This window comes from Wyeomyia smithii, chromosome 1, assembly GCF_029784165.1.
Source record: "Wyeomyia smithii strain HCP4-BCI-WySm-NY-G18 chromosome 1, ASM2978416v1, whole genome shotgun sequence".
NCBI lineage: Eukaryota > Metazoa > Arthropoda > Insecta > Diptera > Culicidae > Wyeomyia > Wyeomyia smithii.
The window spans coordinates 169,004,465-169,020,048 of NC_073694.1; the positions used below are offsets into that span (position 1 = coordinate 169,004,465).

Sequence of the window (15,584 nt, forward strand, 5' to 3'; positions counted from 1 at the left end):
GACAAAAAGTGAAGTAAGAATGGCATGGGAAATGGTCTTGTAATTGAATCCATCGAATCGAGCTTGATAGCCTTCATATTGTTGCAATAATTGCCTCGCTTCCAAGAGGTTAATTGTCGTCAGCTATGACTGGTTGTATTCACTGTAGGGGAGCGATTGAATTTATTATGAAAGGTTAACAGCAACATTGTTTTATCTTGAGCAGGCCCCTAGATAACTTGCGGTGCCTAATCTTACAGTTGCAGTTGCATTTTGCAGTTGTCTTCTGTGTGCTTCAAGGAAGTCATCTAAGATTGCTTACATTCATTTTGCTCGCCATGAAGCTGAGCATAGTCATAACGGGTGACAACTAAAATTTTGATTTTTTTCTACTGCTGTAAAAAAAGGTAGAGGTACTTAAAGTAAAACTAATTCATTCCTCATGAAGATATATTTATTATCAGGGAAAAAACGCCTTCCGACGAAGGCGCATGCCTTTCATCGCTATGGTGTTTTCAAGAAATGGAATCATAATTTTGTTCAAAGACGGATGTCTAATGAACATCTTGAATCCAAAAGTGCTGCCCTAAGGCTCGAAATAGCTGCCCTAGAAAGATTATAGCCTCTAAACCATTCCTGTGAGTTTTAGAGCCCCTAACCATCACCAAAACGCGTCAACTTACGTAAGCGTTAGCATAGCAATTGCTCGCTGGGTTCGTTGCTTTAACGTTATGTTTACGAGAAAAACCTATAATCCTTTATTTTTTACTAGGTCGAGCTTTAGGGCCACACCTGTGTTGACCAGTGTAAGTCAATATATATATTGTCAATTTTGTCAGATTTTACAATTTTACATTGTTGAAGTTGTTTCTGATTATTTTGTGTCTCTTTTTACCCTTTTTCTTCTTTTTTTCTTCTTCTTCTCTCCTTTTTTCGCTTTTTTTTCTTTTTCGTATCCTTTCAAGATAATTGTTTTATACTTAATTTCTGCGGTTTTTGTTGTTCAGTGTAATCGATTTTACATTGTAAAAATGTAATTATTTTGTGTCTCTTTGTTTTTTGTTGTTCCTTTTTTTCTTCTTGTTGTCTTTTTCTATTTTCTTTTTTTTACTTTCTTTAATTTTATTTTTTAATTTTTTTGTATTCTATCCCTTTTTTATTTTCTTTTTTTTTCTTTTTTTCTTTTTTATCCTTTCAAGACGTATGTTTTATACTCAATATCTGTGACCTATGTTGTAAAATTCTACGACGCCACAATAGTTTCAACCTTATGTTTTGGAGAAAAATCATTATCTAGAAAACTGTAGCATTGAGAAAGCAACAATGTTTAACATATATTTGTTTATCATCAAGATACACAACTTTGTAGAAGACAAAAAAAAGATAGCTTTTACATAGACTGAGTTATTGCCAATAAATAGCTCAAAGTTGTGAACATTTTTCATTTACTTTCTAAAAATGGTTTCATTGATCTTCAGAGGAAATTTAATATATAAAATATTTCAAAGAAAGACAAGCGGTTTCAGTTCGCAACTCCATCGTTAATGGCACTGCAGAATCTAACTTTTCAGTTTTATCTTTTAGAAAATGGTGTCTTCAGTGAAGTTGTAGATAATATCGCATATAAAAATTACCGAAGACACACTCATCACGTTTCATATCAGCCTAGTCCTTACAATTCGATTTTTTCGAATATTTGAAAAACTGTATGTGTTTGTATATCATCAAGATACACAACTTTGTAGAAGGCACAAAAAAGATAGCTTATACACAGACCGAGTTATTGCCAAAAAATGAGCTCAAAATTGAGATTTTATTTTCCATTTATTCTCTAAATAATGGTTTTATTCACATACTATTTTCAGAAAAAATTAGTATACAAAAAGCCTCAAAGAATGACAATAGGTTTCAGTTGGTGACTCCGCAACGTTCCAACCTTACCTTTCAGAGAAGTGATGTCTTCAATAAAATAAAGATAATATTGTCACAAAAAACTTTCTGAAGACTATTTTCTTCTAACTTTTTTTGTTTTGTAGATATAGCGTTACATATTAGACTAGTTCCTAAAATTCAATTTTATTATACATTGAAAAAAAACTGCAGTGTTTGGAGGGCAACAATGTTTAGTATATATATTTGTTTATCATCACACAACTTTGTTGAAGACACAAAAAATAAAGCTTCACATATTAACTTTTTCTATTTACTCTCCCCTACTGCTACTTTAGGTATTAATGTTACAATTTTGAATTACTTAAATTTTTTCATTCGAGATTTCTGACTGCCCACGAATGTTGCGAAAATCATCAACAAAAGTTCCAACGGAGTTTTTTTTACAAATACGTTAATAGCTTGCATCAAATTGCTTCCAGCAAAAGTACTAAATTATGTTTCAAATGTTGCTTACTTGAGAAAAAGTTAACGATATAATTACAACGCTTCGTCGAGTTTCGCCCATGGAATGTACCACCTTTAATTTATAGAAAAAAATGTTTCCGTCCAATACAGAGAGAGAAAAAAACTCTTCCACATCCCAAGCTTGCTTGCAGCAGTTGACTGAAAATAAAAAATAAGCAACAGTTTCCACAAATTGCTGAGCTTGCAGCTCAGTGCTCGTGTACGATTAAAGGATGAACGGAAGAAAGTGCCGTTTTAGGAAGGGTTAAAACAACGAAGCGTAAATCAGAACCTTTAGTAATTAAAAAGTTGCAATCGAAAGCGACTTCCGAGGCTCCTAGCAGCAGCCACGTCAAATCACCTGTTCTGATTACTACAAAGTAACGTGAGCGGAAAAAAGGTAACGTTTGATAACAACTGAATATCAACAAACAAAACCAAATTGTATAGAATTTTGTGTAACAAAAACTTGGATTACTATCAGCCGAGCAGTGTTGCGCTTTAAAATTTATCATATATGTTGGATAATCCTTTGTTTACGAGCATTCATGTGTGTGCATAACATCAACCTGTAGATTTTCTAGCATAACATGCCAAAGGAAAAGCGAGAAATGGAAAGGAAATTGAATTTCGCATCCCAGCAATCCACCAACACAAGAGGCTTACTGTGAGTGAAAACCGGATAGAGTTACGATGAATGTGAGTGCAGCCAGCCAGAAGAGACGATATATGACAGCTGTCAATGCGCAGTGTGCTATGCGTTCTACAACCCGCCAGGGTTGGGTTTTGTTCTCCACTTTTGCAACGATATTTGCACCATTGGCTGAGGCAATGAGATGGTCGGAACGATGCGATGCTCGGAACGGAAATAAAAAATAATAAATAAAAACTTCTCATGATGAACGAATGAATAGCGGAAAATAGTTTTTGTCGAATCTTGAAAAAGGGGAGCTGAACTTTTGCAAAGCAAAAACTGCTGTCAACGTAAAGGACTGCAATGTCCGATAGTGATTTATTTCAACGCAACGAGACAAGAGCCAACAAACTAATCGTTAATGTGTCAATTCATCGGTTCACAATCTACCAACGAATCGGCCATTTTGTGTGGTAAAAAGGAACTTTAAAAACTTTATCATTTTAAAATAATCTTCCTCCAAACGCCTCTCAAGGCCTTCGGTAATTGATTCTCCCACGTGGTTTCAAGGTTAACGACCCGCCGGCGGCGGCGTCTGGCGGAAGGAACGGCAGCCATTACGGATAGCTATTTCATTCTTTTAATGGGCTCTCTCTTTCCGCTGCCATTGCCGGGACGCGCCGAGTGTAGCAGGTGCGAAAAACTGGGAAAATTTATTGCCACCCGAGGGTGCCCCGGACTGATTGTTTTGTGCCGCCAGCTCACGCTAATGGTGATGCTGAGAACCGAACCGAGCGCGACAGATTCCTTCGGAGTGGCTATTTTCCCAACTGACCGGAACTGTCGTCTCGGGTTAAATGGTCCAGAAGTGAGCTGTTGATGGTGAACTGACCTTTATCGAACGTCCCCCGGGTCCCTTCGGCTGAGAGGAGGGGCTCCAGGGGGTGAGGTAATCCTTTTTCTATGCTCCCGTATCTGAATTGATCGCACCCCGAGCGACTCAGACTTGGTCCTTCCGACAGCGTCTGACTTACAATAAAATCGGTTATTTATGTCCGCTCCTTTCATTCATCATCAGCTCTCGAAACATGGGGGACCCGAGGCGGAACAATGACTTGACGGTTCTCGTAACAGGGCGTAGGAAGGAGCAAAAACCTTACCGTAGGTTATGATTTGTAGCCGTACGAGAATGGTCAGATGATTTCTTTTCAATTTTGTTTCGAAGATTGAAATTTTGAAAAAAATCTGAAGAGTGATAAATGATTCCTTGAACGTTGCTAGGTCTAACAATTCAATAAGACAATTTAAAATCTATTTAATGGAAGTGATTTATCGGCACGAATAAAAATACCCCAAAAGGTCATCCACCTTGAGCCGGTCGTCTGCCTAACGTCACCCATTAACAGCTGATCCTGTGGTTGCGGCTGCTGTCCGTCGAAACAAGACACTGACTGAAAAACACAAGGACGAGAGCTGCGATAACGATGCTAATGCCAAAATAAACAGCCTGAATAAAACACCTCAGCTCCTGCTTCATCCCCAGCCAGCAGCAGGCCATAAAGTTGGTCCACGACCAAGTTTTTCCCGGCTATCCTTCTTCTCCGGTGAACCGAACCGGGGCGCGTCCGTTGTTTGCCCGACTGATTGCAGCCAATCGGGTGGCTCGGGGGAAGGGCGGAGCAGGCGAACACAAACACCGCAAGTGATAAAATAAACATATGGGGCGAAACAAGTCTCGCAGCGCCCCGCCACGGTCTCATTGTTGTCGGCGTACCGCAAAAGGACGATGACGGCGACGAAATATTATTAAAATGTAATAAATTTTTTGATAGCTTTATTATTGTATCATAATATTGGATGCAGAGGCAGTGGCGAACGACGAAGGGAGAGGGGGAGTTCCGGACAAAAATCAACAAACGGCGAGACAGCTGACGACATTGACGGCGAGGACTACGGCTACTAGCAGTGACGGGGTTATTGTCACCACTCTCGGTCGGATGTCAGCTGATTGATGAGGATAATTGGCCGCGGGCCTTGAGGCCGCCTGGAGGTACGAGCGGGCTGAAATTAGCTCAGCATTAATGACAGATCAATGAGTAACTTTTCGATTGATAGGTGCGACGTCAAGTCTAGCGAACTACATTATTTGCTAAGTCATGATACATAGAATATTTCATAAAATTGCTTGAGTTATCAGCAAACTGTGAAAAAAAATTAAACAAGAAATGTTAAAAATAAATAATATGTCAAACATAAGACTGTCATAAATACCAAAAATGTTAAAAATATCAAATATGTGCAATTGCTTGCAAAATGGGATCACAATTTTAATCATTTTTGATATGGCTGAAGCCTTGCACAGGCTAAAGATGTTATTTTATGTTATTGATAATCCTTTTTTAAATCACGACCAGCTTTCTGAAAAGTACTGTTGTTCCGTGACAGCAAGTTTTAAACTAATTCGGTTCTCATTGTATTGCACAGCTCTCTCTGCTCCCCATACCTTCGGTACACAGACCCGACAGCCACTAACGACCGCGCTCACATGCAATGCCAAACGAGCTGTTTATTTATCTTCTCATATCTACTGGTGGCGTCCTCGGTAGAAAAAAATAAACGAGGAAAATTATTATTATTATTATTATTATTATTATTATTATTATTATTATTATTATTATTATTATTATTATTATTATTATTATTATTATTATTATTATTATTATTATTATTATTATTATTATTATTATTATTATTATTATTATTATTATTATTATTATTATTATTATTATTATTATTATTATTATTATTATTATTATTATTATTATTATTATTATTATTATTATTATTATTATTATTATTATTATTATTATTATTATTATTATTATTATTATTATTATTATTATTATTATTATTATTATTATTATTATTATTATTATTATTATTATTATTATTATTATTATTATTATTATTATTATTATTATTATTATTATTATTATTATTATTATTATTATTATTATTATTATTATTATTATTATTATTATTATTATTATTATTATTATTATTATTATTATTATTATTATTATTATTATTATTATTATTATTATTATTATTATTATTATTATTATTATTATTATTATTATTATTATTATTATTATTATTATTATTATTATTATTATTATTATTATTATTATTATTATTATTATTATTATTATTATTATTATTATTATTATTATTATTATTATTATTATTATTATTATTATTATTATTATTATTATTATTATTGTTATTATTTTTATTATTATTACTCTTGACATTACGAACGTAATACAAAAATGATCTGGAAAATTACACAAAATGATAGAAAAACTAACACGCGCAAAATTCAATTATTCACTGAAAAATTACACTAAAATAAAATCTGGCATGATAAAAATCGTATGGTAGAAGGTGAACAAAATAAACAAAAATAACAGAAACAAAATGAATAGGAAAACATATGAATAACAAAGTACGTCAGAAAAATTAATTGAGAATAAACATAAAAGTGGCACAAGAAACATAAAAGAAAATTAAAAAGCTGAGATAGCATTAAAGAGCAACTAAATAGCAAATAAACTCTGCTATAACAATAAAAAGACAACTCCAAACAACGTAAAAATGTTACGAAAGCGATACCAATTTATACCAGAATACAAAATGAGGTCGCAAATGTGACACGGATGATTAGAAAACACAAACGCACAAACGCCATTTTGAAGTCTGATGCGGTAACTTCCGGTCGCTGGAAAACAGTCAAAAATGATCTTTCTGGAATCGATATGATACCCAGCAATCGGCAATCAAATCTAGACTCAAAACCCAAATTAGAAAACCCATCCTAGGTTGTCCCCAGACGCCATTTTAAAATCCTATAAATTGACTTCCGGTCCCCGGAGAAACAATTTTTAATGGCCAAATACCTATATGTATGGGTATTTTTTAAACCAAAATGGTGCCTGGAAACCGGAAATCAATCCAGATGCAATTTTGAAATCCAAGATGGCGACTTCCGGTTTCCAGGAAAAGCTAAAACGATCGAATTCCACCCAATATAGGTTTCTAAAAAACAACCAAAAATGATTGGTGAAGGTTATTAAAATAAACACTAGATAACTCATCATAATTTTATCGACTATCATCCAAAGAACTATTGAAAAGCAGAAGTATGTTTCGAGCGCTTGCGATCATGCAATAATGCAAGCAATGTAATAAACAGCCTTCAGCTAAGCGGTCTTGGCTTCGTACATAACTCCTCTGATTTTGACGTAGAACTACAACTTTCTTTAGCCCACAGGAGTGTAAAACTAAAATCTATTATCGAAAAAAGGACGAAATTTATCCCTTTTTAAATGTTTATAAGTCAGTTTTAATTCGATTTCCTTTATTCTTTTATTGCAATATTATATTGCAATCGGTTGGAAAATCAAATACGCATCCGCCCAAATGCAGAATTGAAAAATTTCAAGCCTTGTTGAAACAAAAATTACGTACTCTGATTAGTCATTGGCTAGCTTTTCCTAAAATGGTCGACAGAATAGTATACCTAAGCAGCCGGGAATGCACTCTTTGGGCTATAAAAAAGCCTGCTTCTGGTCAAACTAATTACAATCTGTTGATAAATGGAGGGACGAACGGACGGTCCTATATTAGCAGTAGTGCAGCGGGTTGTGGCAGTATCAGCTGGCTTTTCGAATTTGCTTTCGGCTTAAACAAATCATTTCCCGGTTAGTCATATATCTCAGCAGTGGCGCGGTAGCAGCAATGGTATCGGTTTGACGGTTAAGGGCCTCGACTTTCTTCACTGCGATGAAATTTCGCCTGATGTCGACTTTGTGCTAGACTTTGGTAGTAAATGCTCTCTTATTCTGTTCCATCAATGACATCGTATTTCCATGTTCGAATTAGAAGCCGATAGCACAGCGGTTCTCAACCTGGGAATACGCGTACCCCTGGGGGTACTCGAAAGCCTTCAGAGGATACGCGAAAGAAAAATCAGTAATGGCGGACAAAGCAATTTTTCTTTAAAATACTTCATTTGTTTTTCAATCTTGCTCTTTAAACATGACTGTAGCAATCAAACAAACCATAGTTTAATTTTAAACCTAAACAAGACTACCACAACATGATCTACCACTACTCGCCCCAATCTGCGAAAATATTACAGCCCGGGGTACAATCGATATGAAAAATATCGCCAAGGGGTACGCGAACAAAAAAAGGTTGAGAACCGTTGCGATAGCACATCAACAGCTCGTTTACACAAAAAACTCGAATATATATCTGACAACATCTAGAACAGCAGTTGAAAATTTTTTCAATTGTCGTTGATATATGGCACAAAACGTGCAAATTGCCTCTTATTCCAAGTAGTGCAGTATTACTTTAAAGTGTTTCTTTTTTAAAGAGTATCCTGGTATAAGGGGTAATAATAGTAGATTTCATGACTCATTAATGAAACACTCTCAAGAATGCATTTGTTAATAGCAAGCTTAGTTCTACGTCAGTTATACGGTCGTGTCTTGGATACAACCTCTTACTTTTTTTATTAGAAGATAAATACCTCATTGAAACTAAGAGAAATTTGACTCCTACTGATACTATTGATTTCGCATACTCTGAAATATTGTCCCCAATATTTTTCTTTCTGTACTTTTCGAAGCTATTAGTGGCCTTTTTTTTGTGCTATTCTAACTTTTCAGTACTTACTTTTACTATATGCAATCCATTTTTTTTTTCAAAAAACTTGATTTTCCTATACAACTCCGTTGACTCAATATAGTTGCATAAAAAGTTTGAAAAAAAAAATAGATTGCATATAGTAAAAGTAAGTACTAGAAAGTTAGAATAATATAAAAACAAAGAAACTAGTGGCAGGTTTTCCGGTCATTAAGCAATATGCTTGTGGAAATTTCGATTTTACTACCACTTCCACTACAGCGCCATCTCTTATCATTGAACATTTTTTCGGGTGTCTCATTTGCTGCTTGACGACTTGGACCTTTACAAAACATAGCCTATCAGAATGCGGTTGAGGTAGTTATCAGAATGAATAATTAGAATTTGCTATCAAAAATTTACATAATTTTTATTTTTATTGGGTGATGTTAAAATTTTTAATTCTACCAGAAGAATATGGATTCGGTTCAAACAGAGTGCATGGTGATATAAGCAACTTTGCTCGATTCTTTTGACTGGATCCCCTCCAACGATAAGGCGGGGTCAAAAGTTTTCCGGCTAAAATATTCCTCAACAACCGTACGGATCATGTCTTATCGTGATGGTGTTGTTGTCCACTCCCACCCGGTGGGGTGGCCAGCAGCTTCGGGTGGGACAAACTTTTTTGGACATTGTTCACTCGGTGCTGCATTTTTGTGGTTATCAGCTGCGAAGAGCAGACAGAGAAAAAAAGCTCCTCTTCACAGTGATTTATTGGTGTTTGATATCGAGCTGCTTTTTCATTTCTTCCGACCGTTGCCACATTTTCCCACGCAGGAACAAACCCGGACACGCAAGAATGACAGCGAAGTAAAGAAATGAATGAGAAAAAAAGTTTTGTTTCGCTAGCGATAAAAGTTCGGAAGCTTTCCGACGTTCTTTTAAAATCGATAAGCAATCAATTTATATTTCTTACAAAAGGAAACAAAAAAGAGAAAAAAAACAGCAGCAGTAGAAAGAAAATCGATTTCCTTTTCCGGCTTTCGGATTGGAAACTTTGCCAATAACTTCTGTGGAAGTCCGGCGGTTCTCAGACTTCGAAAGCAATTATAGTGTAATCCGGACTGTGTGTGCGTGTGTGTAGCTGTTTCTTTTTTTCCTGTGTGGACTGAACAGCCCTTTTTTTCAATAAAAAAAACTCAGTTTCAGTCGAAGTCGTACTGACTTCCAATTAAATCATAAAAATTCAATTACTGTCTCATAAAGGGCTAATCTTCTTCGACCGTTTTTCCCACACACACATGAATTTCGGAATAAATCTCACTTAATTTATTTATCGATCCCGTTTATCATAAATTTTTCGTCGTTTTTCTTTACGTTTCAAAACGAGAAAAAAGTTAAATGGGAAGAAAGTAAAGAGTTTCATCTCGAAAACGGAGACAGAGCAAAAAAAAACATTTCAGTAGATAAATAATTCATCACCCTGTGGTCGTGTTGTAGATTGTAGGTACCCCAACGCAGAAGGCTTTGGGCGGTGCACGGGGTGCGTGTGTGTGCGCCTGAGACAGAGTGACGATTTTCAATTTTCGGTGGGTCCTTCATCAAGCTCGAATGTCAGCATGCCTGCCTCGAGTGACACTGATTGCTCCGCCTGTTCGAATACTTGGGACGGAACTTGGCACAAACGGCACAGGCTGGCGTAGGCAGACAAAGTTGAGATGATCTTTCAACAACAACAAAAATGGGTGTGAGTATATTCAGGTGTACTTTCGAAAATTATCGCTAGTTTTAAATGCTACTTTAAATGTGAGAATTTCGTGCCAATTTATCCGACTGATCCTTCAGATGAGAAAGAAATATGGCAAAGGTGATTGTCCCCGGCAAAGTACGTTGAAACAGCTCACAACTCAACACAGAGTCTGCCGAAATCAGCGGGGCTCAATTTTCAATTTGCTGCAATTTATTTCCCAGCCACAGCCGGCTTCGATAAACCCGGCAGCAGACAGTGCTGCCAAATCGATTGGCTGCTGTGTCAGTCTCAAGGTGGCGAAAGATAAACATTTGCGCTGAAATGGTTTCAGCTTCTTCGATCTACTCGAAGGCACCAGTAGAGCAGCCGAGTCGTCTGAGGAGGATTTAATTTCAGTTTAATAAAATCACGTACGAAGGATTTTCCTTCGCGTCACGTACTCGGGCTCGGATGCCCCGTACCGCTCCAGTTCGGTCGATTCCGGCAAGCCACGAAGTGATACAAATATTTAAATTGTTTTCGTTTGCCACAAACATCGAACTGGAACCTCGCCGAAAACGGCAACTTTACCGATATTAATATTCAATGAATATCAATGTCAAACACCTTCCTAAGCTTCGCCCTTCGTCACACCGTGCGTTCCGGCCAGGCAAAAGTCCACGGGGGAAGTTGAACTTTCGCCTTCCTCGTCACGTGCTTGACATCTCTCAGACTGTCGTCTGTCGCACTCTTCCCCAGCCCACATTTCCTCCTTCCCAACTATACAATGCGCAAAGAAAACTTTCGGTTCATCGACCCTGTCCTCGCCGCTTCCGAGATTCAACCCTTCTTCCGTAAGAACAAAGCTCACAGGTGCCCCAAAGTCAATCACCAACAACCGGCACTGGGATCGATTCGTGTTAAACAAACCGAAATTAAATTGATTGCTTACTACTGCTGCCGGAGTCGAAGACGAAGCTTAATTTGTGTTTTGGGGCAGGGGATGGGTTCTGAATGTGTCATTCTGTCATTATCATTATTCATGCTGGGCAGGATTTCAACCTCTCTAGTCAAAACAATCTGTAACCACAAAACGATAATAATGGTGTTGCAGAGATGTCTGACGCTGGAAGGTTCAAGATGGCTTCGCTGTTTTTGCTTGACTGAGCTTAGAGGCTAGGTTATGTCGCTTAGATTTCTGTTAACTGTTTATGAGTCAAAATTGTAAGAGTAGAACTTTTTTCGCTTTCTTCACACGACTCCGTACGATATCTTAATCACCGTGAAAGTTCCAAACAATTGATTACCTCAATTTAGGGGCATCGCTGTAACAAAAACAAACAAATCGCAGCTTTGTCGTCGTTTCGTGACTGCCGCACAACTCGCGCCACTTAATCTCAGTCGGATTAGAAGTGCCTCCAGACGGAGCGTCCGCCGACACTCCCTAAATTGTTCAGAACACAGAAAGCCAAAATAAACACCACCGCTCCGCCGTCTGTCTGACAACTTTCTCACCACCTTTGCCCCTTCCCCATCGGGAGCAGTAAAAAATTAGCCTATTTATCACGAAACTCGCGCGCACGTGTGTCTGTGTGCGTGTTCCGTTACGCCGTGGGAGCGAAAAGAAAATCACCTTCCTTTTTTGGTAACCTGGGGATACTTAATTCGATGTTAATTACGAGTCATTTTTCATGGCTGCCGACGGGCGCGGGACAATAAAGAAGAAAAACGATGGACCTAAATAACGGCTTCCTTTTCCTTGTTCAGCCAGTGATTAACTCAGCCCAGCAGTTGGGAGGACAAGTTCATGTTCAGTTAAGCTCGATAATGTTTGAATTTCATCGATGGAAGTAGGGTGACTTTGTTGCATAACCTCCAAAGAAAGCTGCCAATATCGAAAAACAAAAGCGGGAAAAATACTGTGAAAGCAATCAAAACGAAACAATGAAGTGTCAAAGAACGGTTTGCTAACAAAGCAAAAGGTCCTTCGTCAATAGAACCCAATTAATTAATGCACGGTTAACCAGTCGCCTGCCGAGAAACCATTCATCATCCGATCAGGAATTTAGTTTGGCAGCCGCCACCGGTGAACGATTACAAAAAATGATGTAATAAATCGTACCCGTTTCCATTTCCCCCTGAGACAGTGAGACAATGCGTACAAGCCGTGTCAGGTGTGCGGGAAAACGTGACGATAGGGTCGGTGGTGCGGCACTCCGCAGGACCCCTCGGCTAAAAATAGCAACCGCTGGCGCTGCTAAGTAGTGCTCTATAGTGAAACGTCACAGTAGGTAATGTGGAATGTGCACCCGAGTAAACTATTACGCGGCGCACTAACGGCTGGAGGAGTCACTTCTCCATTGCCCCCCTGTCACTCTGTGTAGTAAAAAGCTAAACCTATGACGGCACGTCAATCGTTGGCGTTCACACGTTAGTAGCCGCTGTCGGCAGTAGACGAGAATAGGCAAATAGCCGCCCGGTTAGGGCTGGTCAGGCCTTCTCTCGAAACTATTTATGCACTACAACACACTACCGCACCACTTGGTGGGGGGGGTTATAGAGCGATAATAGTGCAACTTGTAGTAACCTATCGCCCTCATTGAGTAAAAAGATTGTTGTTGTTTACGTTGGTATTGCACAACACTCTACCACTTCGTACTGGTTGATTGTTATTATTGCTTTTTTATTTTATTCCTCTACTAGAATTCTCGAGTTATGGCCAGCCGGGCGAAATTTGAACTCTGCGCAAATCGTTTTGACCGATTTCCGTGACTTGATCTCAGTAGGCGTTTAGTTCGTTGAAATACAATACTCGCGACCTGAATTTGTCGCCGCGCATAGCCGTCCAATGTGCTTAGGCGGCAGTAATTGGAGAAATCAAAACAGCAAACCCTCCCCGACTGAGCTCTAATGTCAGCCGGGATGGAGAGTGACTTCTTCTTCTCTTACCTTGATCGAATACGAGTTTATCCTCTGCCGAGGCAGCATGTTGAACGAGGAGAAGTCCAGCCGGCGGGAAAAGATTCCGTTGGCGCCAGATGTCGCTCTGGGTGTCAGGAAAAAAAGAAAAAGAAAAGATAATCGTTAGTATGATTTTTATTTGCTTCGTTCGTTTGATATGATCAATTACAGGGCGAGTAAGTGCTGGGTGTTCCGGACGTCGATAATTCATTGGTCGGCAACAATAGAGACCCAGAGGTGTGTCTCGTGCCCTCGCAAGGGTGAGCAAATATTTTTGCGCTGCCAAACATCGAAGAGATAACGAACCAAAATAAAATTTAAACTGATAACAAAAATAAACACCAGTTACCTTATCGATTGATGCAATGGAATTTTTTCGGCACAAACCAATGGTATCCGACTCAGCCAGTCAATCTTGTTACGAGAGGGACAATTAACCACTTAGTGAAGACTAATTACCCATCAACTATCGGCACGACCTAGGTCACCCAGTAGGAGAACAGTCACGAACCGGTAGCTGAGCTGGAGCCGGGAGCCTTGGCATTTTTCCGCAAGCAGTTCGATGTCGTTTGATTTATGCACCCTCCCTGCTGCGGCTGGAAGCAGACGGCCTCTGTTTATTCCGAATCGTCGAACAGAATCATTGAGATGTGATCAAACGCCCAGACAAGAAGAAAAAGGCATTTTCTGTTGACAGAATAGAAATTCTGGAATGTTCAGTCACCATTTCACTTTCCAATGCACACTATTTAGTAGAATATTAATAAAAGGAAAGAAAATTCAATCCCGATCTAGTTTACTTTGGGGCGCCCCCGGGCGGCTAAAGGAAGAGTGGCCGGGTGGCGGGCGGCGGGAGTCAATTTCCAATTCAATAAATTCGACTTTTCACACTCGACGACGTCACCGAGGAAACGAACACTCCGGTACGGATAGGAAGTGAAAAACGCTGATATGACTGACTGACGTGTGCGGCATCATCCATTGGCCGCCGCCGTTGTTTTTGTTCGTTCGCTGAAGTTATTTTGTGCAGTTTTTTTTTCTCGAGAATTTGACAGAGACGGAGCTTGGCTAGATTTAGAAGTAAACAACAACTCGGAAGAGGGAGGTTATGTGAATGTGTTTGTGCTAGTGGAATGGACTAGACAGAAACCGAAAAAGTTTTATTCTTCCACATGCCAGAACAGATGGCCGAAATTTACGCGACTCGCATGCGAATCGCTCACGTGTGTGTGTTTCTTCGGTGCATCTTTTTTTTTAAGCATGAAAATCATGGCATCAATCTCGCGAGAATGACGAACACAGAGGTAGCTACAAAAACACCACGCGCTGGCGCCTTACATTGGTAAACAATCAAATTTGCATTTTGTCAATGGTTGAGAACACCCGAGCTTGTTCAACAACCTTCGGAGTGGAAAAACACTGTCGCGCGAACACAGGAAGAGTTGTCTAGATCAGAAAAAAACATAACCTGTAGCGAATATAGGTACATGAATGCGCTAAGATTTAACAATGTCACCGTCACAAATAATGGTCAGGATTCGGTTTCTTATTGCTCTGTTATTTCTTGACAGGCTAACAAGCTTTTGGTAATAAACGACCTGTAATGTTGCTGCGAATTGCTTCATAATTTGCCTCACCGGCTGGTAAAAGATGACAACAGAAGACAAAAAACGTTCACTTGAAGTGAATTTAGTCACAGCGCAATTCTTCGATAGGAGTCCCTGGAACGATTTCTAATGAATCTAATGATCCTCAATTCAAATCCAAGCCAAATACCATTCAATTCCCGACCGAATCCAATCCAAATCGTATCCAATTCTAATCCAATTTAATCCAATCCAATCCGAAGCCAATCCAAATCCAGTCCATTTCTAAATGCAAATAATTCTTCTTTTTTTTCCATTTTAGGCCTTTTGCATTCTGCTTTCTGTTTTGTTCAGGTCTCCATATAGATTATTCAAAGAACATATTATTAATCTTAATTGACGTTGCAGAGATGGTTTTTGCTGTCTTCCAACCTCCTCCTCTTGGTACCAGCTGGGATACGATTGACTAAGTGAAGATCATGGTAACCAACTCTTGCTGGAAACTCGGTCGTACACTGATAGGGACCTCTGGCCTTTCTGAGCATTTGTTTTTAGGGATAGAAGCGGCTTACAACAGCGTCTGACCCGGAGTGAACAGAGAGTC

At 38.6% G+C, this 15,584-nt stretch overlaps 1 protein-coding gene across 1 annotated transcript in view; it reads right to left on the reverse strand.

Moving 5' to 3' along the window:
- LOC129719003 (headcase protein-like) overlaps window positions 1-13,476 on the reverse strand; it is a 130,079-nt gene extending 116,603 nt beyond the window's left edge. The window contains exon 1 of the mRNA XM_055670305.1: window positions 13,383-13,476. Within this exon, the coding sequence (XP_055526280.1) occupies window positions 13,383-13,421 (39 nt within the window). The 5' untranslated portion in view covers window positions 13,422-13,476. The remainder of the gene's footprint in view (window positions 1-13,382) is intronic.
- Window positions 13,477-15,584: the final 2,108 nt, after the last annotated feature.